Raw genomic sequence first — 26,437 nt, forward strand, 5'->3', positions numbered from 1 at the left:
ATAAAGTTGTCCCTTGACTTCCACACATAGTATGGCACATGCTCACACACCTCATATAAACACACACACACACTAATAGTTGATAAAATATATTTAAGAACAGAGCAGATTTCCTGGGGCTGGAGAGATGGCTTGGTGGTAAGAGCACTGCTTGCTCTTGCAGAGGATCCGAGTTTGGCTCTCAACCATCCATAACTCCAGTTCCAGGAGATTTGATGTGCTCTCTGTCTGTCTGTCTGTCCATCTTTCTTTTGTTTTTGTTTTTGTTTTGGTTTCTTTGTTTTGATTTTGTTTTGTTTTTCTAAGATAGGGTTTCTCTGTAGCTTTGGAGCTGTCTAGGAACTAGCTCTGGTAGATCAGGCTGGCCTTGAACTCACAGAGATCCACCTGCCTCTGCCTGGGATTAAAGTGCTGGGATTAAAGGCAAGCACCACCACTGCCCGGTTTGATGCTCTCTTTTGACCACAAGCACCAGGCACACAGGTGGTACACATACACACATGTAGTATGAGGGCTGGCTTGTAAGGGTTTCCATCTTGTCTGGTCCTCCAGCCATTTAGTCCCAGAGAAAATCACACAGAGATCTCCATAAGTTATAAAACTGATAGGCCCATTAGCTCAGACTACTTATTTGTTCTTATAATGTATATTATTAACCCATTATCCTAATCTATGTTAGCCACATGGCTCTGTACCTTTTGCAGTGGGGCAGGTCACATCCTGCTTCTTCTGTGGTCTGGACAGGAATGGCAGAGGAGCTTCCTGCTTCCCAGAATACTTCTGTTCTCTTTGCTCCACCTCTACTTCCTGTCTGGTTTTCCCACCTATACTTCCTGCCTGGCCAATCAGTATTTATTTAAAACATGATTGACAGAATACAGATAATTATCCCGCACCACACACATACAGGTAAAACACTCATACACATAGAATAAAATAAATAAATCTAAACTGAATTTTGCAAAACAGATTTCCTTTTCACAGTGTCTCATGTGTGAAAGTCTAATCCCAATTCTTAACTATAACTCTATATTTGTCCTTTACTGGCTATACATTTAGGGAGACACTGAAAGAAATACACAGAACAGAAAATCAAATTATCAATGACTTTTTAAAATTTAACACATAACAGAGTTTCTGTTTGCTACAAGAAAAAGAATTTTTTTTTGCCTTAGTTAATGTGAAAAAAAGGAAAAAAAAAATGGGTAAGACTTTGGGATTACTCATGGAGATCCCTGTCATTCTGAATAGATTTCCATTGTATTCTACAACTTGGAGTCCATTTTCTATCCTTTCTGTTTTTCTTCCATTAAAATTCCTTCCTGACAGTGTCAGGAACTGATCCATTTTGACATATACCTTCCTCTTTTGTGCCCCTTGATCCCTTGATCTTCCCTTTTCTGCTTTTTTTTTTTTTTTTTTTTTTTTGCCAGGATCCAGTGATGGGGTTGGGTGTATATCTCAGAATACTCAGTAGGTGCCTGCAAGGCCCTAAGTCGCCTAATGCTGCAGAAACACAGAGCAGAAATTTGAATGACTTATCGCTAGGCTTTTGGCTTGTGTTTGTGGAGTTCTTTGTTGTGTTTCTATCAGCGTGTGGATCTTGAAACTGCTCAGTGACTTAGAGTGATGATCTTCATTCTCTCATGACTGCAGAGCTGTTTTCTGACAAAAATTGAAAAGCTCTTTTTATTTTTGTGTCTGTGTCACTAAGAACAATTGTATAAGACATTTATTATTCTCATTTTGCAGATGAGGAAACTGACACTTGGTGAAGTTACGAAATTTGTCCAAAGTCACACAGCTTGTAAAAGGCACAGCCAAGATTCAGAGCCAGGTCTGTCCAACTTCAAAACTACTAATCAAGGCTAAGATACTTTGAAATAGCTGTGATGTACCAACCTATGATGAGTTATATTGGCATTAATACTGTTTTAAGTGTTCCCTAACTCCTTTGGATAATTTTTAATGGTGAGGTTTTTGTCCTTCCTAAATTTTTAATTTTTCTTTAAGTATTGTGAAATACAATATAGCATAGTAGCTGAGGGCTTGGGTTTTGAAGACAGATAGCACGGGTAGAGATTCTCAAGCTTCCGTGCTCACATGTGTGACATTGGGAAAGTTATTTAACTCATGCGTGAGTTTCCCTTTCTGTACAACACTGATTGTGCTGCTGTCCACCTGGTGGGATTGCTGCGAGTAGATAATTTAATTCATGTAAGACACTTTTATACCTGTCTTCACTTGTCTTACTGTATGCCTGGCACATAGTCAACATTTAATAAATGTCAACTAGATATTTTCATCTTTTAGCAGCTAATAAATTATCAAATGGGAAATACAAGGTTTAGGCTACAATATTCTTAAACCAAATTAAACTTGAGTAGATTAGACCTAGAGAAAAATCACTAATTTGATGAAATTCACATCTGTTGTAAAACCATGTTGGGTGATTGCTGGTCTGACACCTACAAGGATCCTAGTATTGTATCGGTTACTTTTATGTCACAGTGATGACAACACCCGACTGAACAACCTAAGAGGTTGTTCTGATTCACATCCTCAGTGAGTCTGAAGCCATAATGGCAGGGAAGGCATGGTAGAACCCTGAGTTTATGCATAACATTGTTTAGAAAACTTTGTTCCCATTTAAAGTTTTAGGTTTGTTTGCATGTGTGTATAGAAGAATTCTCATGGAATATCAACAATGTATTTCGGTCATATCTATCCCCTCCCATGATTTTAAAAAATGTTTTCTTATTTTATCCTGTGTATATATTTATGTACTTGGGTGTATGTGTGGTCACAGTATGTGTGCAGGAGCACTTGGAAATCCGAAGCATCAGATCCCCAGGAACTGGACTTATGGATAGTGTGAGTCACCGTGTGGTGCCGGGGACTGAACCTGGGTTCTCTGGGAGAGCAGCTAGTGTCCTTAATTACTCTTAACTGCTGAGCCATCTGTCCACCCTCTCATAGCTTTTTATCTAGTAGTTCCTGTTCCAATTCTTAGCTCTCCAATACTCATATATATATATATATATATATATATATATATATATATATATATATATATATACCCCCTGAGACAGTTTTTCTGTATAATAATCCTAGCTGTCCTGGAACTCACTTTGTAGTCCAGGCTGGCCTCAAACTCACAAAGATCTGTCTGCCTCTGCCTCCCAAGTGCTGGGATTAAAGACTGTGCTACCACCATCTCTTAAGATTTAAAAAGAAAAAAAAATACAATTTTGCTGATTACATTGTTTTATAATGAGAAAATTGACTGAATAATCTTAGGTGTTATTAGGAATGCTATTTTCATCTCATTTTTAATGAGTTTTTTTTTACTTATGATTCTTTAAGATAGATACTTATCAACTATTCTTTCCCCTCCTTTTTTTTTTTTGTAGTGCTGGTACTAGCCTGTGAGTTTTTTTATTATTAATTTTTATTATTAATTATATATATTTTCAAGTGTAAAATTTCTAATTGTCTTTATCTTTCTATCATGAGCTGTGGTCTGTAGTCTATAAGTCCACATGTGGTTTTATTTTAAAAAGTGTGTGTGTACATATGTATATCTTTCTATCGTACTCAATTTGAATTACAAAACAAGTTTCAATGATATACTATAGTCAAGAAGAGATACATCTAAAACATGGTGGTCTAGACAGTCTAAAGCTAAAGGGATGAACCAGGGTGAGCAGGCAAATGGAAACAGGAAATAGCAGTTGCTACTTCCTCCTCATGCTGACGAAGCTTAAATGAGTCAACAGTGATCCATATCTTTATACTTACTGTGGTTTCTGGAAAACTCAGTGTTGTTGATAGAATGGTAATTCCCCTTTTCTCCTGTTCACTTTTTCTCCCAGTCCACCTTTTTTCACTCCTTCCTCAAAGACGTTAGCATCTCTGGAACTAGGAAGCATCACTCCTTTATTTTTGATGAGTTTTCATAATTAATGGACATTCATTAATACTTTCAGCAGCATTTTTCTCTAGTGGAATATAAAATTATGGCACATCTTGCAGTTGATGGTATCTAATGTTGCTGGTTTCTTGAGTCAGCCAAGTTTTCTGTCTCACAATCAAGAAGAATGAGGAAGGAGGGCAGGCAGCAAAGTGTATTGAGAAGAGACAGCTCTCTAATGAGTTTCCAAACCATGTTTCTAAAGCAGTGGATGTGTCCTGGGAATGGGCCAATTTGGTCCTATCTGTATTCAAATTAGATATTAAACCAGGATGAATCTGGATAGTGAATTTATATGTAAGTGGGGAATTCTGATCGCATGAGCAGGCATATACAGGCTCGGGAACCGTAAGTTCCACGTGGGGGATGAAGAACCAGCGAGTAGAAAGAACAGAGGCCGGTGGTTAGCCAGTGTTGATGCGTCAGGGCTTTTTAGAATTTAGTTCCTTAGCTCATCAATAACGTTGTTCATTGTAAAACCTCAGTGTTCTTGGAGGTGACTCAGTGCTTAAATTTACTTGTTGCTCTTGCAGAGGACCTGGGTTCAGTTTTTAATACCCAGATGAATGTTCACAACAATCTGTAACTCCAGTTCCAGAAGGGTCTGATGCCTTCTTCTGTCTTCTCTGGTAGCCAGATATATATGTACATATGTGCAAGCAAGGCACTCACATTTTTAAAAAATTAAAAATTTTAAAATAGATAAATCTTTTTAAAAATGAATTATAGAGAAAAGTATTTAGAAAGTAAAAAAAGAAGACCTCATCAATGAGACAACATCGAAGGTGAAACTTGAAGTATGAGGAAGAAATAAGCCCTTAAAGAGTCTAGAAGGAAAATATTTCAGGAGAAAGAAACAACATGCCCCATATGGAAATAAGCTTCAGGAAAGAAAAGATTCCTAATGAGTTACCTATGGAAAGTGCCATTTCAAGTTAAGAGTCAGGCAGAGGCAATACCTTAGTATGTGAACATTTACTGAGCATTTATGTCTGGATGCTGTTTTGAGCATCTGAGTCACTAAATGCTGAGTTTGAACTTGATTTGAAAATACACATAGAAAGCCAGCAGGATGGTTACATAGTGTCATAATCTATTTTTTTTTTTCCCGAGACAGGGTTTCTCTGTGGTTTTGGAGCCTGTCCTGGAACTAGCTCTTGTAAACCAGGCTGGTCTCGAACTCACCGAGATCCGCCTGCCTCTGCCTCCCGAGTGCTGGGATTAAAGGCGTGCGCCACCACCGCCTGGCTGTCACAATCTATTTTTAAAAGATTATTCTGGGGGCTTGAGATGGCTCGGCAGGTAAGAGCACCTGCCACCAAATTTAATGACTTGAATTCAATCCCTGGACTCTCATGTTGGAAAGATAATACAGACTTCTACAATCAGTCAGTCAGTAAATATAAAGCTTTGGCTACCATGTACATGGTTGATCAGAGAGGAACAATCGAAATAAATCCTAGTTTGCACTTTATGGTAGCCCAGATAGGTTGTATGGGGCTATGGTGGTTCTGGCAGTGGAGACAGAGCAGTATACAGGTGTGAGTTATGTTTTAGAAGTGTTTATTGATAGCTTAGATTAGGGAACAGGGATGTAAGAAAGGGAAGAATAACATTAGAGAGGGGTAAAATACTTCCCAACTTACAAACATTTCCTGTCCTGCCCTCTCCTCCTTGTCCCTGTCTTTCTTTCTCTCCCCTGCTCACTTTTCACTTCCCCTCCTGCCTGCCACATTTCCTCTCCTTCTTTCCCCCCTCTTCTCACTTCTCATTCTTGGAACCAAGCGTATTTTTATTCTAGTCTGCCTCTCCAGATTTCAGCACCTTTTCTCTTCCTACACTGACAGATGCTTCAGGAAGAGTCAGTGTAAGAAGTAGGTTATCATTCTCAGGAACTCTGCCCTTTCTCACCAAGATGTTTCTTGCTAAATCGGTTTTTACTGTATCAGAACAAAATTAGATTTTGTTTTTTTAAGTAAAGGTAGATTCTTAAGAATGTTCCTAATGAAAAAAGAAAAAGAATGTTCCTAATGAAATCATATGTGAATGTGTGTTGTGGGCTTACGGGTGATGGCCGTATCTTTTTGTTGTGTTTTGTTTTTGTTAGGGCTCCCTGTTTAGCCTAGGCTGGCTTTGAACTCATGATCCTCCTACCTCAGCCTTACAGGTGTGCTAATACTACAGTGTCTAGCTTTGCCCATATACGTATGTATTTTTTAACCTATAAAGTGTTAACATGACTTAAGTGTTTATGAATCATAAATTCACTTCACTGATTATTTTTCCAATTTAAAAAAATGAAATAAAATTGGGGCTTGGCAACATATCTCAGCAGGTAAAAGCATTCTCTATGCAAGCTTGCTAACCTGAGTGTGATCCCTGGGACCACAGTGGAATTGACCGTGTGACCACACTTGTGCACCAGCAGCCACACATACGGCACATGTGCATACACACTGATGGCGATAATGTTTTAAAACATGGTTTTGAAAAGAAAAAAAAAAAGATTTATTTATTAGTCGAGTGGTGGTGGTGCATGCCTTTAATCCCAGCACTCAGGAGGCAGAGGCAGGCAGATCTTTGTGAGTTCGAGACCAGCCTGGTCTACAAGAGCTGGTTCCAAAGCTACAGAGAAACCCTGTCTCAAAAAAAAAAAACCAAACAAACATGGTTTTATGGAGTGGTGGCACACGCCTTTAATCCCAGCACTTGGGAGGCAGAGGCTGTTTGAGGCCAGCCTGGTCTACAAATCGAGTTCCGGGACAACTAGAGCTAAACAGTGAAATTCTGTCTTGAAAAACAAAACAAAAACCAACAACAACAAACATTGGTTTGTAATTACGAGAAGAATTATGTTTGATTGGTTTTGGGAGGTTTTTTTTTTTTTTTTTTTTTGAAGTGCTAGGAAATTGAAGGCAGGGCCTGATGCTTGGTAAAAAGTGCTTTGCTGGTACCATAAATCTACGGTAGGTCAGGAGGGAGGAGCTCTCCAAGTACTGCCTTTGGCAGCTTTTGCATCTCTTGGTGTTTGAGAGTAGCAAGTGGTGGCAGCAGGCAGACTAGGGCAGTGCTAACACTCTCCAGGGTTGCTGGCTCTTGTGCAGGTGCTGGTGAAGGGGGGCTCTTAGGTCTGCAGGTGTTAGAGTTCCTGTCTAGGCCCTGGATAACAACTTCCAGGCAGGCTTGTGTACTGGGATTTCAGAATCTGACAGTTTTTTAGCCCTTCTGGAGAGCAGAGCCTACAGTTTCACTTCTCTGGCTCTTTCTGGTCTTTTAACTTTCTTCAACTGTAGCTTTCAATCCTCATCTTGCCCTATCCATTCCGCTCCTGTCTGCTGCCTCTTCTTGCTATGGCCATTGGTCACTGATCTCGCTGCCAAGGAGGCAATGACTGTCCATCTTTGACCACCTCCAGCACTGTCAGCTGCTAGTCTTGAGGCCCCACCCCCTTTGCAGCTGTCAGTGCACCTGGCCACTCTGCCACTTTCACAGCTTGACCTGCTGACTGCCCAGCTATCCTGGCTTTGTACTTCTGCTAATTCTGTTCTTGTGCCACCCACTTCCTGTCTGCTGTGCTTTTCTTCAGGTTACCAGCTCAGGCTGCACTACTAAAGTAGGCAAAGAAAGACTACTTGAGAGGCTTTCGTTGGCTGTATGGTTGCAACATTAAGGAAGCAGGTGGAAATGGTTCCAGGACTGCCTAAGGTTCAAGTGAGGCTGTGATAGCAGAAAACCTATTTCAAATGTTTGAGCCAGTCGTGGCTGGGTCTGTACCTGCAGAAGCCAGAGCAAGCGGTTGTAGTTGTCAGAGTGTCAGTGACTATTCAGAAGAGCCAGTGCTGACTTCAGGGTAGTTCAACTGGCTGTTGAAAGACAATTCTAGCACTAAAACTGATTTTAGTAGTGCTTCAACAATGCTTAATACCAGTTTGGATCCCTAGGAGGAGATGGGTTCCCCTCCTCTCTCACTATCAGATGAGCCACACTACACCCCTTGACCTTAATTTTTTTTTTTCTTAAATATCTCCAGGTTCAACTTCTTGTCTTGTGCTTTTGGGTTTTTTGAGACAGGCTTTCACTGTGTAGCCCTGCTTGGGTTGGCCTGGAATTCACTTTGTAAACCAGGCTAGTCTTGAACTCACAGAGATCTGCCTGTCTTTGCCTCCTGGGTACTGGGATTGTAGGCTTGTGCCATTGTGTCTGGCCATGATTATCTTTAAGGAGTAAATAGTGAAATCCTGTATTTAAGCAAAGAATTTTGTGGACAAGATAAATGGAAAAGTGAAAACACATAAGAAAAATACCTAAAATGAAAATCAGATCATAGGCCACTGTTTAAAGCGGGGGTTAATTTGAAAGTCAAGAATCCTTTGGAATGAAAGAGCACAACACATTCAGATTTGTACATAACCTTAAGTGACTGCTGAGACTGATGAACAGGAGGGAGATATGTATTGTGGATGATGCCTGAGAATGTGATCCGGACCGTAACTAGGACTGAGGAGTATAAGGGCAGAGAACTGGGACATTCAAACTGTGTCATTGTTTATTCTCAGATGCCAACTACAGGACAGCCAAGACTTAATTTGTTTTAAAATATCTTGTCCAGCAGCTAATGGAGCAAACTAATTTTCAGTTTTAGTCTGAAATTAGAATAATCGCTTCCTATATTTGTTTTCTTTGAAAATGCTGTGAATGTAATACAGTTTTCATGATATCCCAACATGCAGCCTATTTTTTAAGAGCTAAATTGAAATAAGCAAACTCAAAATTACCAAAAGCTAAATTTATATGAGAGCTAAATTAATATTTCCTTTGAAAAGTGGGACTCGGGGAAAAGAAAGACAGGAGGGAAGAAAGAAAATCAAGCTGGTTGCCGGGCGGTGGTGTTGCACGCCTTTAATCCCAGCACTCGGGAGGCAGAGGCAGGCGGATCTCTGTGAGTTCGAGGCCAGCCTGGTCTACAAGAGCTAGTTCCAGGACAGGAACCAAAAGCTACGGAGAAACCCTATCTCGAAAAATCAAAAAAAAAAAAAAGAAAAGAAAATCAAGCTGGTTGTGTTGCCACTCACCCTCTATCCAGTGCTTGGGAAATCAGAAACAGGAGGATCCAAGTTTGAGATCATCCTCAACTACACAAAGTTCAAAGCCAGCTTGGGCTAAGTAAAGACCTGATCTCAGAAAACCAAACCCTTTGTTTTTTCTAGCTTCTCTGAATCTGCCTGTAAATTAACTTCTAACAGAAAACTATTAAATTTTAAAATGAATTTTGTTAGTTCTATAAATAATTATGTGTATTAATTTACCTATTTCTGATAAAACTGTATCTTGTTGCTGTTTGCTGGACTCACTGTCTGAAGCATTGATCCAGTGATAGAATTAGGTATGTTAGCAGTTTCTTATTAATCCAGTTTTATCAGTTTCACTAATATCTATTATAGTCCAAAATTCTTAGGAGTCATAATTTATAGCAGAAAGACCTGTCTATAGTCCTTGGGCCTTGATAAGTATAAGATTCCTTGCTTTTAATGTAAATTTTTAGGTATAATATACAAAGTATTGTGGATTTGATAATGGTGTCCTCATGCATATGTCGTTATACTTAGTTCTCATCCATTCCTCTCCTTGTCTCCTCCTCTCCTCCAGCTAGTTCCCTCCCTGTCATCAGTGCCCCCTTCTGCTTTCCTGTTCCATGTGTTCCATTGCTCTATTCCTCACTTCCCTTTAGAACTTCTCCCCTTTCATGATTCCTTTTCTGGTTTTATGACCCCCCCCACACACACACACACAAAATTTCACCCCTAGGATCTACATATACAAGAAAGAAATTGTCATTTTTCTTTTTAAGTCTGGCTTTTTCCCTTGATGTAAGGTTTTCTAGTTGTATCCTTTTTCTTGTAAATATCATGAATATTGATTTTTATTGAGCTCTACATTTTTCTCTGCTCCCCTCCCTACCTCTCCCCTTCATCCTTCTCCCAAGGTCCCTATGCTCTCAATTTACTCAGGAGATCTTGTCTTTTTCTACTTCCCATGTAGATTAGCTCTATGTATGTCTCTCTTAGGGTCCTCATTATTGTCTAGGTTCTCTGGGGTTGTGATTTGTAGGCTGGTTTTCTTTGCTTTATGTTTAAAAAACCACCTATGAGTGAGTACATATGCTGATTGTCTTTGTGGGTCTGGGTTACCTCACTCAAAATGATGTTTTCTAGCTCCATCCATTTGCCTGCAAATTTCAAGAATTCGTTATTTTTTTTCGCTGTGTAGTACTCCATTGTGTAAATGTACCACATTTTCCTTATCCATTCTTCAGTCGAGGGGTATTTAGGTTGTTTCCAGGTTCTGGCTATGACAAACAATGCTGCTATGAACATAGTTGAGCACGTGTCCTTGTGGCACAATTGAGCATCCTTTGGATATATACCCAAAAGTGGTATTACTGGGTCTTGAGGAAAGTTGTTTCCTAATTTTCTGAGAAATTGCCACACTGATATCCAAAGGGGCTGTATCAGCTTGCACTCCCACCAGCAATGTAGGAGTGTTCCCTTTATCCCACAACCTCTCCAGCATAATTCGTCATCAGTGTTTTTGATCTTGGCCATTCTTACTGGTATAAGATGGAATCTCAAAGTTATTTTGATTTGCATTTCTCTGATGACTAAGGATGTTGAGCATTTCCTTAAGTGTCTTTCAGCCATTTTAGATTCCTCTGTTGAGAGTTCTCTGTACTCCATTTTTTTTATTGGATTATTTGTTCTTTTGATGACCAATTTCTTGAGTTCTTTGTATATTTTGGAGATTAGACCTTTGTCTGATGTGGGGTTGGTAAAGATCTTTTCCCATTCTGTAGGCTGTTGTTTTGTCTTGTTGACCATGTCTTTTGCTTTATAGAAGCTTTTCAGTTTCAGGAGGTCCCATTTATTAATTGTTTCTCTAGTGCCACTGGGGTTATATTTAGGAAGTAGTCTTCTGTGCTAATGCGTTCAAGTGTATTTCCCACTTTCTCTTCTTTGAGGTTCAGTGTGGCTGGGTTTATGTTGAGGTCTTTGATCCATTTGGACTTGAGTTTTGTGCATGGTGATAGATATGGATCTATTTTCATTCTTCTACATGTTGATAACCAGTTATGCCAGCACCATTTGTTAAATATACTTAATTTTTTCCATTTGATATTTTTTGCTTCTTTGTCAAAAATCAGGTAATAAAAAGTGTGTGGATTAATATCTGAGTCTCCGATTCAGTTCCATTGGTTCTCCTATTTGTTTTTATGCCAATGCCAGGCAGGCTGTTTTCAGTACTGTAGCTCTGTAGTAGAGTTTGAAGTCAGGGATTGTGATGCCTCCAAAAATTCTGTTATTGTACAGGATTGTTTTGGCTATCCTGGGTTTTTTTGCTTTTCCATATGAAGTTGAATACCGTTCTTTTCAGGTCTATAAAGAATTTTGCAGGGATTTTGCTGGGCATTGCATTGAATCTGTAGATTGCTTTTGATAAGATTGCCATTTTTACTATGTTAATTCTACCTACCCAAGAGCATGGGAGATCTTTCCACTTTCTGGTGTCTTCAATTTCTTTCTTCAAAGATTTAAAGGTCTTGTCATACAAGTCTTCCACTTGTTTGGTTAGAGTTACTGAGATATTTTATGCTATTTGTGGCTATTGTGAAGGGTAATGTTTCTCTGATTTATATTATTGGCCTATTTATCATCTGTACAGGGGCTACTGATTTTTTTGAGTTAATCTTGTAAAATCTCATGATCTTATTTTTCTTTATGGCTGCATAAAATTTCACTGTGTTTATGTACCATGTACCACACTTTCTTTATTCGTTCATCTTTCCAGCATCTGGTTCTGTTTCCTGGCTGTGATGAGTAGTGCAGCAGTATTTGTGGATGCAGGTATCTCTGTGGTGTGTTGATGTAAGAGTCCTTCAGGTATATACCCAAGAAAGGTATAGCTGGGTCATATGGTAGTTTTTAGGTTTTTGAGGAACCTCTATATTGATTTCTGTAGATGCTATACAAGTTTATGTTCCTGTCAGCATGAATACAAGTTCAGATTCCTTACATTTTTGTACTCACCTACATCAAATGAGAAGATTCCTTAACTTAGAAACAGTCATAAGAAATACTGAATACAACACAGTCTCCAAGTAATGCTATTTTAGTGTCTTAAAATTTGTGCTGTTTAAAAAATCATTTCATTATTGATATAAAAAATCAATGAAAAAGTAAAAACTCCAACGATGTAAAATAGTATTTGTTGGTTGAATTTGGCATTTTATCTTAGGTTTAAGTAATGTTTTCTTCTGGGACAGTTGAATAGTCAGCACATATGTTTTCTTATACTTTATCTTAGAATTCTTTGGAATAGGTGTATTCATCCATGGTTGTTGGGAGAAGAATAACAGAAAAAGAGTAGGAGTATTAAGAAGATTAGATGATTCATTCTGCAGTTGCACTCATGACCTTGAGCTGTGTGGTCCTCTGTATCTCATAGTGAGATCTGCTGTTAGGTGTGTTTGTCATAATATGTTGTTAGTTTGCTATTAGAAACAATGTATAATATTAAGCAGACATTATTAACATTCCTTGTGCACATGTGTAAGAATTTCTCTAGGTTATATTCTTTTTTTTTCTTGGGGGGGGGGTGGGACTTCGATATAGGATTTCTCTGTGTAGCAGCCCTGGCTGTCCTGGAACTAGCTCTTGTAGAGCAGGCTGGCCTCGAGAAACAAAGAGATCCACCAGTGTCTGCCTCCCGAGTGCTAGAATTAAAGGTGTGTGCCACTGTCCAGCATCTACGGTATATTCTTAGAAGTGGGGTTTCTGGTTATAAGGCTATATACATCTTAGACTTTCCTAGATGCCTCCCTATTAATTTCCAAAATAGTTGAACTAACTGATGCTCTTATGAGCAAATGAGCATGCCTTTTCCTCTGCTCCATGTGTTACTGTCTAGATAGTTAATATTTATCAAACTCATTAGCTGTGTAAAATGATATACAATACTTTAGTTTGTATTTTTCTGGTTATTAATAGCATTTATCTTTTCTGTACTTGTTATCCATTTTTAATTAATAAAACACATACCTCTGTTAATGCTGTTTTTAAAATGCATATTTGACTTGCTGATCTTTTTAACATAGAAATTCCACTAAATGAGGATACTATGTTACTTCTTTTAAAAAAATATTTATTTATTTATTTATTTATTTATTTATTTATTAGGTATACAGTATTCTTTCTGCGTGTATGCCTGCAGGCCAGAAGAGGGCACCAGATCTCATTACAGATGGTTGTGAGCCACCATGTGGTTGCTGGGAATTGAACTCAGGACCTTTGGAAGAGCAGGCAGTGCTCTTAACCTCTGAGCCATCTCTCAGCCCCACTATGTTACTTTTTTATTGTGACAGAATTCTCAAAGGATGAAGAATTCATTTTGGCTCATGGTTTCAGAGGTTTCTTCCCATGGTCCTGGCCCTGGCCTCATTGTTGTGAGCCTGTGGCAAGGAGGGCAAAGTTGTTGACCTGTGATGGCAGACAAGAGAGATGAATAGTCCAGGGACAAGGGTACTTTGCAAAAGCATGTCCCAGTGTCCTCTTTCCTCCCACTATGCCTTACCTCCTAATGGGTCATTCAGTTGTGAGCTCATCATTAAATTAATCCAACGATAAAGTTAGTGCCCTCATAATTAAATCACCTCTTGGTAGTGTCACCATTGGGGGGAAGCACTCACATCCAAACATGACAGTACTAACTCTTTATCTGTGCAACATGTAGTGGCTCTCAGTTCATATTAGGTAGATGGCTCCTCATTCCTTTTTTCAGGTGAGGGCTTTTTTTTTTTTCCTGTTAGAACTAGTGCTTTGTTTGGCATCTGTAACATTTAGTTCTTGAACACTTAAGTACTACTTTTGAAACTTGAGGCTTTTATAGTATCCCTCAGTAATCCACTCCAGTGTGAATTTTCAAAGTAGTCTTTTTTTAAATATTTATTTATTATGTATACAACATTCTGCCTCCACGTATGCCCACATGCCAGAGGAGGGCGCCAGACCTCTTTACAGATGGTTGTGAGCCACCATATGGTTGCTGGGAATTGAACTCAGGACCTTTGGAAGAGCAGGCAATGCTCTTAACCGCTGAGCCATCTCTCCAGCCCTGGAAAAGTAGTCTTATATAATACCGGGGTTCCTGTAATAGCTTTCATTACATTTGATTATCCCATACATATGTGATGTTCTTTGATCATAGCTCCCTCCGCTCTATCCATCATCCTCTCTTTTTCCCTCCTCCCCGCCACCAACCCTGTTATTGTTCCAAATAAGGCATCCTCCTACTTTTATGTCTTCGTTTGTTTTTTGTGGCCCTCTTCATTTAATTAGGGTTGCCTAGATAAGAATGGATGGTAGCATTATTTATTTGAGTAAGGGAAACTTACTAGTATCCACATGACTGAGGAATATGACACCCTCTCTCAGCAACCATTAACTTCCTATATATAGCTCCTCAGGCATGGGACCTCGTGAGTGCCTTTTTAAAAAAAAATACCAGAATAACTATAGATTCACAGCCGATTTCATAATCTGTACATTGAAGTTCTGCCATTGCTGGAATATTTTGTTTCTGTTTTGAGTCAGGGTCTCAATGTGTAGGATACTTTAAACCCGGGGGACTCTTATCTCACCGTCCTGGGTAGTATTCCATAGTCAGGTTAGACTCCTATCTATCTATCTCACCATCCTGGGTAGTATTCCATAGTCAGGTTAGACTCCTATCTGGGTAGTATTCCATAGTCAGGTTAGACTCCTATCTGTCTATCTCACCGTCCTGGGTAGTATTCCATAGTCAGGTTCTACCTTCAGTGCATTAACTCCTCACCTCTTTAGTTTAGTTTTGTTTTCCCAACTCTGTTTCTGATTTGTTGCTTGTGTATATGAGACATATGTTTCTGTTAGAGAAGTTTTGTTTTTCTGAGGCCATGGCTAGTGGTGTGCTATGACAAACTGACTGTAGAATGTTTTAGCTTAGTTGGTGAGCATAGCAAGTCAGTAAAGCTTTATTTACTTGTTGAGTCTTTTTTACAGTAGAATATTCATTTTTAAAATTTTCTTTTCCTTGGAGTGTTGTCACTGCTTATGTTTTATAGAGAGTTCTTTGGGACTGCTTTTCAGTTAGTCTCTTCCTAAACATGGATGTCTGGTGTTTTGAGACAGTTTCGTCTTGCCAGTCTATAAACTTGAACATGAAATGTCTTTTGTAATATTGTTTATACAATGGCTAGTAGTGTTTATTATTTCTCTTTTTTACTTTATTCCTGTCTTTGGATGTGAATATGTGTACATATATCATGCATGGTGCATTTGCCGCATAGACATCAACTTAGGAATGTTCAGAAATTGTTGTCAAGTGTACAACTATCCACCATGAAAAATATAAAAATGCAGTTGCCTTCTAGCTGATGTTTATGTGATTTCCTGTTTGGAACAGTTGTGTGACTGAATAAGGTAAAAATGGAACAACAGAAGAGCGCGTTCAGATTTCATTCTTGGCTGTGTTCAATATTATTATCCCAAAGTTTGGTTTTTGTGTTAGGTGTTGAGCTTCTGTAGTAATTTCAACTCACCCTCAAGCTGTACAAAGGCGTTATCTCAACTTTAGGAAGTATAAAGCTGAGGATGGACCTCCTAGCGTAAACAGCAGTATGGAAATAAGATTCACAGTCTACCTTATTTTTCAAAGGACTTTGTGCAGAAGTGTTGGGATTCTTACTGTAAAGTTTTCAAATGAGAACAAAGCCATGGTTTATTTCTGACAACAGTGCGCCAGTGGATGTGTCTGTCAGGAGGACAGGCCCACAGACACCCTACGCAAGCTTGCTAACTTAGAACACTACTTTATTTACTTTTTTGCCCACTGCCATGCCTAACGTTTTGCCTCTCTCAAATCTTTGCTGAAATGTCATTTGTTTACTTGTGCTGGGGTCAAACCCATGGCTTTGTAGTGCTAGATAAGTACTTTACTGCCACGCTACACCCCTAGCCCAAATTTGTGTTTTATAATTTGAAACTTTATATGACCCTAGGTATGTCTAATCCCCTCTTTGTTCTTCTTATGTTTTTTGTTTTTTTCAAGACAAGATTTCTGTGTGTAACCCTGTCTTACCAGGAACTCTGTAGACCAGGCTGGCCTCAGACTCAGAGATCTGCCTGCCTCTGCCTCCTGAGCACTGGGATTAAAGGTGTGCGAAACCATGCCCAACTATTCTGCTTGTCTTTTTCTATGTAGTTTCCTGAGACCTAAAACAGTTCCTGTGGACAACTTTCCTTACCAAGAGACTCCTGTTGGTCAAAAAATGAATTTAATGTATTGCATCAAGAGAGAGCACCACTTTGACACATTATTAATTGTTAGGGGAAGTTAAGAAAGAATATTTAGCCAGGCAGTAGTGGCACACACCTTTAGTCCCAGTATTCAGGAGACAGAGGCAGGTGAATCTCTGTGAGTTCAAGGCCACCCTGATCTACAGAGCAGTTCCATGACAGCCAAGGCTACAACAGAGAAACCCTGTCCAAAAAGAGTATAGTTTTTGTTTTGCTTTTTTTTAAAGCTATTGATTTGTTGAGTTCTTTTCGATTTTGTTCTGTTTGTATGTGTGTGATGTTTGTGTGTGTACTTGTTTGTGAGGCTATGTGACCATGTGTATAGACATGTGAGAGTCATTTTTTTGAGTTAAAGTTTCTCACAGATCCTGGAGCTCACTGAGTTTGCCCAGCCAGTACACCCCAGAGATCTTCTGAGACAAGGTTTTACTATGTGGTCCACATTGGCCTGTTGTAATCCTCCTACCAGATTCAGAAATTATATTTTAGGGGTGGTGAGATTGCCCATCGTGTAAAGGTGCTTACCACTACCCCTGTTGATCTGAGTTCACTCCCTGAGTTTACTTCATGGAGGAAGAATGAGCCAACTCCTGCAAATTGTCTTCTGACCTCTACATGTGTATCATGGCTTTACCTCCCACCTCCACTGCGTTGAAAGAAAAAGATTAAATGATCATTTTTTAAAATACCCCCAGGAATGGGATCTAGACATATATCTTGTTTGTTTCACTTTCGGTCCAAGCCCTGGAATTACAGGCAAGCCACTGTACCTTGCTTTGGTTTATACAAGTCCTTCATGGTCCTGAACTGGTTGGGGTTAAACAGAGTATGTGACACATGTTTAGAATGTTGGACACAAAAAGAAAGAGGTCTCTTCTCTATTATCCTGCTATGAACGCTGTCTGCCCTGATGTAGGATCTCTTTGTCTAGATAACTTAGTTCACAAGGGTTTCTGGAATCAAACAGTAAAGCTAATTAAGGGTTTAACATAGTGGTTCTCAGCCTCCCTAATGCCTAATGCTGTGACCCTTTAATACAGTTTCTCGTGTTATAGTGACCCACCCCCACATACCTTAAAATTATTTTCATTGCCAGCTCTAAGTTTTTTACTGTTATGAATCATAATGTAAATATCTGATATGCAAGATACCTAATATTCAATCCTCAAGAGGGTGGCGCAGTTTTGAGAACCACTGGTTTAACAGGTTTATCATTCCCCCCCCCACACACACATACACACAAAAATTCCAGAGCTCAGTTGCATCAGCCTGACTCAATTCTCACTGCTGCATTTTTATACTTTTTTCAATTCCCTTGTCTCCACCAAGGGCACCATCAGTTCCCTAATTTAAGTTCTCATCATAACTTGTCTGTAGGTTTTTCCCTTTTGGATTTGCTTTTTCATATTATTATTAGAGTAATTAAACCAAATTTTAAGTCTGGCCATGCCAGTCATGGCTTAAACCCTTTAAATAGCTTCTGGTTTCCCATAAACCCTTGTTCCTTTAAGATTCTCTGGCCTAATCTCTGCCACTCCTCTTACTTTGTGCTGCCACCTAACATTAGATTTTCCACATCTGTACTTTTCTTGGTGTAGTTGTTTCTACTTGAAATACTTTTTATTCCTATACCCCAACATCTGTCACTAATTTGGTTCCTTAAAAGTTAACTCAGACCATGACTGCTTATAGGAAATAATAGATTTCAGAATTTCTGTGTTTATTATTATAAGGAGCCACCTAAAGGCATGAAAGTAATCTTGTTAGTTTCTGTAACCACCAGCGTTAACAGTTGGGCTAGATCATCACACAATAAACTTTTGGGGTTTTTTTGGATGTTTGTTTGTTGTTTTTAATTTTATTCATTCATTCATTCATTCATTCATTTATTTTATATGCAGCATTCTGCCTCCACGTATGCCCACACGCCAGGAGAGAGCACCAGACCTCATTACAGATGGTTGTGAGCCACCATGTGGTTGCTGGGAATTGAACTCAGGACCTCTGGAAGATCAGCCAGTGCTCTTAACCACTGAGCCATCTCTCTGGCCCCTGTTTGTTTGTTTTTTAGAGACAGGGTTTCTCTGTGTAGCCCCAGCTATCCTAAAACTCGCTCTGTAGATCAGGTTGGCCTCAGACTCATAGAGATCCGCCTGCCTCTCCCTCTTGAGTACTAGGATTCAAGGTGTGCACCATCACTGCCTGGCATACTTTCAGTTTTTATTGACTCACATCATTGAGATGAAAAAGGTCTTTAGGAATGAGAGGTAAGAAGGGATGATTTAAGTATGTGTGAAGCAACATCCATATGTTCAAATAATGAATTTGAATAAAAAGTGCAAATGGAGAAAAGCCATACATGGCTTCTGTTACTTCTTAAGATATAATAGCATAAACTTATTTTATTTTATTTTTGGTTTTTCGAGACAGGGTTTTTCTGTGTTACAATCCTGGCTGCTTTGGAACTTGCTCTGTAGATCAGACTGGCTAGGCTAATTTTTTAAAAGCTCCATTATACTACAATTTCCAAAGGTGAGGTGACTAGATAAAATTTAATTGCTAAAGTGTGTGTGTCTGTGTATCAACACGTGGGTACCTTAGGTTATCAGGCTTGGTGGCAAGTGCCCTTACCCAGGAAGTTGTACCTCTGTCTTTGGAAATTTTTATACCCCCTAACTGCTCTGTAAATGGTTGATGCCATGACTCTTACCTCTTTTATACACGTGTTTCCTCCCTAGGCGTCTCACTTCCCAGTATCTTTCTAATTAGCTTCTTTATCTATTTGTTGACTCCTGAGGATGTTTATTTTCTCCAGTCATTGAAGGTATTCCCTAACAATTCTCTAAGCAAGGTTCAACCTGTAATCTAGGCCAGGCAGTGGTGGCACATGTCATTAATCTCAGCACTTGGGAGGCAAAGGCAGGTGGATCTTTGTGAGTTCGAGGCCAGCCTGGTCTACAAGAGCTAGTTCCAGGACAGGAACCAAAGCTACAGAGAAACCCTGTCTCGAAAAATCAAAATAAATAAATAAATAAATAAATAAATAAATAAATAAATAAAATTAGCTTATAGTCAAAAATAATTCTCAATTCTTATACTTAAAAATGTGTCTGTCACCTATGTTCAGCTAGGTTAGATGGCCTCAGGACAATGGTATTTGTTCACTAAGAAATAGCAAGCAGGTTGGAGAGATGGCTCAGAGGTTAAGAGCCTTGACTCATTTTTCAGAGTTCCTGAGTTCAATTCCCAACAACCATATATGGTGGCTCGCGACCATCTATAATGAGACCTGGTGCCCTTTTCTGACCTGTAGGGGTAACACTATAATAAATGAGCGAGTGAGTGAGCGAGTGAGCCAGCAGTTGAGCAGTGGTGGTCCACACTTTAACCTCAGCACACAAGAGGCAGAGGCAGGTGGATCTTTGTGAGTTCGAAGCCAGTCTGGTCTACTGAGCAAGTTCCAGGACAGCCAAGGCTGCACAGAAAAACCCTGTCTTACAAAAACTAAACCAAGAAAAAAATAGCAAGCAAGATATCATAATTACATATTTTCTACTTTGTAAATTTATATTAGAACTGTTTTATTGCTGGGTGATGGTGGTGTATGCCTTTACTCCCAGGTAGAGGCAGGCAGGTCTACAGAGTAAGTTCCAGGACAGGCTCCAAAGCTATAGAGAAACCCTGTCTCGAAAAACAAACAAAAGACCTGTTTTGTTACTACCTTTCCAAATAGCCCTAGCTATGAAACTTTTTCTTAAATTTTTACATGAAATCAGATAAGACGGATCTTCTCTGAAGTCGTGATGGGCACTTGAAGCCTTTCCTAAGTGTTGTGTCCAATATTCAGACTTCTTAATGATCGCTTCTAAGCAAGCAGTGACTCCTGGACTTTTCCACTGCAAATTCTAGGCTTACATAAAACATAACTCAAGAATCATGGCAGAAATGGTGATGGTCTACCATCCATACTGAAAGTGGTATTTATACCCCCCCCCCCTTTTTTTTTTTTTTTTTGGACATTTTCATTCTGTTCTTCAGCCACCAGAACACTACAACAGGATGGCTCTGCCTGGAAAGTAAACCATGCTAGTGCCCCAGTTTAGAGAGTGATAGTCATCCTCCTTTGTCGTGGGAAGCTGGACTGTGACATCTGTAGTCTTTCCCAACACTGATTATTCTCTGCTCATTGTGTAGTGTCATCCTACCTACTCAGTAGTCCCTGCTGTGAGAGCGCCCTCTCTCTCTCTCTCTCTCTCTCTCTCTCCCTCTCCCTCTCCTTCTTCCTCTCCCCCCCCCTCTCTTTCAGATTTATAGTATGCCACACATGATAGGCATCACATTAGAATGCACGGCTACTTTAAACAAGTAAGATACAGCCTGCTGTTAGGGAAATAGAAGTTGCTCCAGAGTCTAATGGGTACAGTAACAAAAGTCAGCAAAAAGCTTTAATAGAGTCATATGAAAGTAGAAGGAGCTAGTTAAGGCCAGGGTAAGGGCTTGTCAGAAAAATAATAAATTTTTGTTAAATGCTAGCTTCTCTTGAGCTAACACTCAAACTGAAGTTTTTTCTTTCCATGCAGACAGAGGCACTGAAAAAGGTCTGACTGTAGAGGGCCCTTAAGTAGCTTAGTGTAACTGGAACTTAGCATGCAAATGGGGCTGGTAAGAGAAGACATAAGACGAAGACTGTGTTTGCCATGCTGAGCATTTGGACTTTGTCTTGAAGGTGATGTGAGGCAGTTGGTGGATTTTAAAGTAGAGTCGTTCATGGCAGATTGATGTGTTAGAAAGCTGACGGTAATAGAACAGATTAGAGTGAAATGGGCCTGGATTTGAAGCAGAGTCTCGGTGATGGCCTTGTGCAATAAGTTAAACAAAACTCTCTCAGAATAGTAAAGTTGGATGCTGGCCACATTTAGACCTATATAGCCTTAGCTACCCAAGAGGCTTAGGAGAGAATCAAGAGTTCAAATCCAGACCCAGAAACGTAACAAGTCCCCTTCTAAAACATTTAGCCATTTTACTTAACATTATTTCTGGACTTCACAGTGACCCTGCAGGGTAACAGTTATTCCCATAAAGATATAGAGCAGTATAAAGATTAGGAAGTTTAATTTTCTTGCCCCAGTCCCATCACCATCTATGGTAGCATAGCATTCAAACTCAGGTCTGTCTCATTGTAAAGCTTACAAGGTTCTTTCTCTTTTTTTTTTTTGTTTTTTTGTTTTTGTTTGTTTGTTTGTTTTTTGTTTTTCGAGACAGGGTTTCTCTGTAGCTTTTGGTGCCTGTCCCGGAACTAGCTCTTGTAGACCAGAGTTGGCCTCGAACTCCCAAAGATCTGCCTGGCTCTGCCTCCCGAGTGCTGGGATTAAAGGCATGCGCCACCACTGCCCGGCACAAGGTTCTTTCTCTTGTGCCAGAATGCCCGTTACATAAGCTAGGCATTGATTAGAAACTCAAGCATACATCATCTATTAATCATGAGTATTTGTTGAACAGCATTCATTCATTCACTAGGTATATATGAACAACTACTCTCCCCATCAGCTCCAGGAAGCCAGGGAGTAAACAGGGAACATGATAGAATCCTGCCCTTGCAGAGCTTATATTCCAGTGGAAATAATAATGTAAACAAAAGCTATCACAAAGAAAAGGCAGGGCTTGGAGAGGTAGCTTTTGCCTGTGGGTTCCATCCCCATAAGGGGATATGAGAAGTACACAGAATAAAACAGGAAAAGGTGAAAGTGGCTAAGAAAGGGTTCAGAGACAGAGTGCTTGCCTGCTGTGTACAGGGCTATATTTTCAATTCCTTGACCTGCACACAAGATGAAGAGACATTTTCTGTTCATTCAAGCAGTGTGAGCTATCCTGGCTATTGTCTAATAATATTCTTCAAATCAGGAATATGAGTGTCTTTCTCTTGTCTCCCAGTAATATAGCTACAATTGAAGTAGTTAGGATAGAATATGAGAATGAATGTTAGGACAAACTCAGTAAATTAGGCCACAGAAAGAGAGTGGGAACTTGGGTCTGTAGCTCAGCTGGCAAAATGTGTGCCTTGCATGAGCAGAATCTTAGCTTCAGTCCTTAGCACCACATAACTCACACGCTGGTAGTCCCAGCATTTAAAAGGTGGAAGGCATCAGAAGCTCTAGGTCACCTTTGTTGGGGGGCAGTTGTGATTGGAGGGGTCTTTAAAATGATCGTTCTGTTTAAACTCACCGTCTCTCTAGAAGGAAATGTACTGATGGTTTCTTTTCCTTTAAGCCATACTTTCACGTGGGACTTTAGGGTTTGGGGTGAGTTTGTACTCAGATGGTGATCCGAAGTGTATGTAAGAAGATGACGATAACTGTTTGGCACTTCTTTACTGTGTCTGCAGGTTGTAAAAGCTAACATGAACAAACTACGGCAGAGTTTTAGGAGAAAGAAAGATGTTTATGTCCCAGAGGCCAGTCGTCCACATCAGTGGCAGACAGATGAAGAAGGAGTCCGAACTGGAAAGTGTAGCTTCCCAGTTAAGGTAAAAACAAATGTCTGTGATTCTTTGTGGGGGGAAAGCGTCTCTGTGACAGCCCATAGGATGTGAACTCCTATGAATCAGGGCAATTGAAAGAGTCTTTCAAAAATTAAATTCCCCAGATTCTGCTACAGTGATAGAATTATATGAGAAAATATATTGCAGTTAGTGATTTTTCTTTTTAAATTTAAATTATTTAAATAAGTGTTTCTGGCTGGGTCGTAGTAGTGCATACTTTTAATTGCAGTACTCACAAGGCAGAGGCAGGCAGATCTCTGAGTTTGAGATCAGCCTGGTCTACAGAGTAAGTTCCAAGACAGCTAGGACTACATGGAAAAACCCTGTTTTGAAAAAGCAAAAAAAAAATTAACTAATAATAATAATTTTTGCTATATAAATCTAGAATTAGTACAAATAAGGACACTAATGTGTAGGTTGGGGAGTGCCGGGAACTGAACCTAGGGTGCTGCATATGCTAGACAAGTACTGAGCTACATCCCTAGCCCTCTTATTTGGACAGTCTCACTAAGTTGTCCAGGCTGCTGCTGAGTTTACCCTGTAGCTCTGGTAGGGCTTGAATTTGTGGTTCTCCTGCCTCAGCCTCCCAAGTAAATGAAATTACCTAGAAGCCTGCACTATCATTTGTGGCCAGATAAGATCACTTCTAATGAAAATAGAAGTCCTGAAACATCAGTTTTCAGTTAGCAAGAATTAAATTATTTTCAGTGAGATATATTTAACAGCTTAAGAGAAAAGAAAATCGCCGGGCGGTGGTGGCGCACGCCTTTAATCCCAGCACTCGGGAGGCAGAGACAGGCGGATCTCTGTGAGTTCGAGGCCAGCCTGGTCTACAAGAGCTAGTTCCAGGACAGGAACCAAAAGCTACGGAGAAACCCTGTCTCGAAAAATCAAAAAAAAAAAAAAAAAAGAGAAAAGAAAATCAAAAGAAGCAAAAGCTTCATTTTTCCCCACTCCCGGTAAGGGCTCCTCCCCACTCCCATTGAGGGCTAAATGTTTTTGCTTCTTTCTTCCAGTAATAATGTTGTGATTTCTTTAGCTAATGTAATTTTTCTATCCAGTTTCAATTTATTCACTTTTTCCATGATTTAGCCTTGCATTCCTCTGTCTTCATTTGTGAACTTTTTCACCCAGCATTTGCCATTAGATTACTTTTAGTTCTACTCTTGATTTCCTGTACTTATAATTTCTTTTTCCATTATACTTTCTTGTTCCATTACTGCTAGAGGATTTATCTTTCTATTTCATCATAAAAAATGAAACCACTTTCTTTTACTTTCAAATTTATATCAGCTGTTTTAATTTCATTTTCTTTACATATTAATAGGTCACTAATGTTTACTCTCCTATAGATATTAATTAAATCTATGGCTTGCATTTATTCTAAAGTTATTTGAGTGTTGTAAAATGGTGCCTGGTGGTGAGGACCAAACCGCGGAGTTGATGGAATACGCCATGCAGGCGGAGCTTAAGTGAGGAATTTTACTGGGAGAAGAAAGGGACAGAGGGGAGGAGGAGAGAAAAAGAGAGAGGGACAAAAAGAGAGAAAAGAGGCGGGACAAGTCCTGCCTGCCCCTTCAGAGGAACATCAGGAGAGAGGGAGCAAGAGTGGGTTACCTTGTCTCTTAAAGGGACCTTTGCACCTGCTTACACACTCTAGGGCCCTGGGCTGGCCAAGGTACTGCCTGGGTACATCCTGTCAGATGACAGGGCAAGCCAGCAGAATGCCTGAGTCCTAACAGTGAGCCTGTAAATTTAAGGAATTTACCACAGTTTCTTCTCTTTGGAACCATTGGTTCATTGGTATGTTTGACAGGTAATTGTTGAATGTCTGCTGCCTGCTACCTAGAACAAGCTGTGCTCTAGATACTGGGTATTCAATGAACAAACAGCACAGACAAAATTCCTGCACATTGTTTTCATGGTAATGTATATTGGAGAGTGAACAAACTTAAAATATATGATATACTGGAAAGGAATTGTGTATTGAAGGGAATGAATGAGGGTAGATACAGTTTAAAATATGGTTAGGGCCGGGCGGTGGTGGCGCACGCCTTTAATCCCAGCACTTGGGAGGCAGAGGCAGGCGGATCTTTGTGAGTTCGAGACCAGCCTGGTCTATAAGAGCTAGTTCCAGGACAGGCTCCAAAACCACAGAGAAACCCTGTCTCGAAAAAACCAAGAAAAATAAAATAAAATAAAATAAAATATGGTTAGGAAGTCCTCATTTGCAGGGGCAGGGAGGATGCCACTTGAGAAAACTCCCACAGAAATTGAGAAAATAAGTATTGCAGGTATCTAAGGAAACAAAGTTAAACAGAGGGAACAGTAAGTAGAGTGGCTCTTCAGCGGGAGATGCCTGGCATAGTAAGAGGCACAGAGAAAGTCATTGTGTGAACCAGAGGAGAAGGTAGCCATGAAGGTGGGTAAGTAAAAAGTAGATTGTGAGTTTAGTACTTGCAAATAATATCATTCCTACTGGCCACATTCTTTGATACAAATACAATACTCTTTATAAATTCTGAATTAGTTTATAAAGTTCCATACTTGTACTTAATTATGTATATAAAGAAGAAATAAATGTTGGTAAAATTTTATCTAGCATGTATAGTCTTCCCTTGATTGACATGGCAGTTACATTTGTCAACAGTTACTACATGTATGTTTACTTAAAATGGAATTAGAATCTAATTAAAGCCGGGCGGTGGTGGCACACGCCTTTAATCCCAGCACTCGGGAGGCAGAGGCAGGCGGATCTCTGTGAGTTCGAGACCAGCCTGGTCTACAAGAGCTAGTTCCAGGACAGGCTCCAAAACCACAGAGAAACCCTGTCTCGAAAAACCAGAAAAAAAAATAGAATCTAATTAAAGGTCAGGTGGTGGTTGCACACACCTTTAATCCCAGCACTTGGGAGGCAGAGGCAGAAGGAACTCTGTGAGTTTGAAGCCAGTCTGGTCTACAGAGCAAGTTCCAGGATGGTAAAGGCTGTTACACAAAGAAATCCTGTCTCGAAAAAAACAAAATGAAACAAAAAATAAACAACAACACACAAACAAAAATAATCTAATAAAAGATAACCCTGAGTAAACTTTTTTTGTATTATAAAGTGTCTGATATTAGGTGTGTTAGCTGTTCATTCTTGGGCCCTTGTCTACAATCTAGAAGTAATTTTTCACAGTTCTTGTTCCTGCCAGTACCCTCATTACAGCCCCTAACCACTACACTGAAAAGCTGTTTGCCTAGAGCTTTTAGGGAGTGGGAGTTGGGATACAGAGTCAATCTTGCAGCACAGCTCAGGCTAGCCTCAAATCCATAATCCTGTCCCACTCTCCTGAGTGTGTTATTACCAGCACACCTAACGCGATTTTAAGGATTTTGACTTTTATTTAGACAAAATAAGAAACTATTAAAAATTGTTGAGCAGAGAAGTTGCATCATGGGACTTCCACTCTTGAAGGCTCACTTTGGCTCCTGTGCTGACAGTTGACTCTAGAATTACAATATTAAAAGCAGAGAGCAGTTACGAGGCTACTGCAGAAG

At 39.7% G+C, this 26,437-nt stretch overlaps 1 protein-coding gene across 7 annotated transcripts in view; it reads left to right on the plus strand.

Annotated features, from left to right (window-relative positions):
- The window catches only part of Numb (NUMB endocytic adaptor protein), a 122,426-nt gene that overhangs the window by 47,287 nt on the left and 48,702 nt on the right, over positions 1-26,437 (plus strand). For all 7 annotated transcript variants that reach the window (XM_041657963.1, XM_041657964.1, XM_041657966.1 and 4 more), the window contains 2 exons: positions 1,753-1,837; positions 22,742-22,882. In XM_041657963.1, the coding sequence (XP_041513897.1) occupies positions 22,757-22,882 (126 nt within the window). In that variant the 5' untranslated portion in view covers positions 1,753-1,837; positions 22,742-22,756. The remainder of the gene's footprint in view (positions 1-1,752; positions 1,838-22,741; positions 22,883-26,437) is intronic.

Source organism: Microtus oregoni, unplaced genomic scaffold (genome assembly GCF_018167655.1).
Source record: "Microtus oregoni isolate MIOR12 unplaced genomic scaffold, Mior012 000009F_ref0000495, whole genome shotgun sequence".
NCBI classification, from domain to species: domain Eukaryota; kingdom Metazoa; phylum Chordata; class Mammalia; order Rodentia; family Cricetidae; genus Microtus; species Microtus oregoni.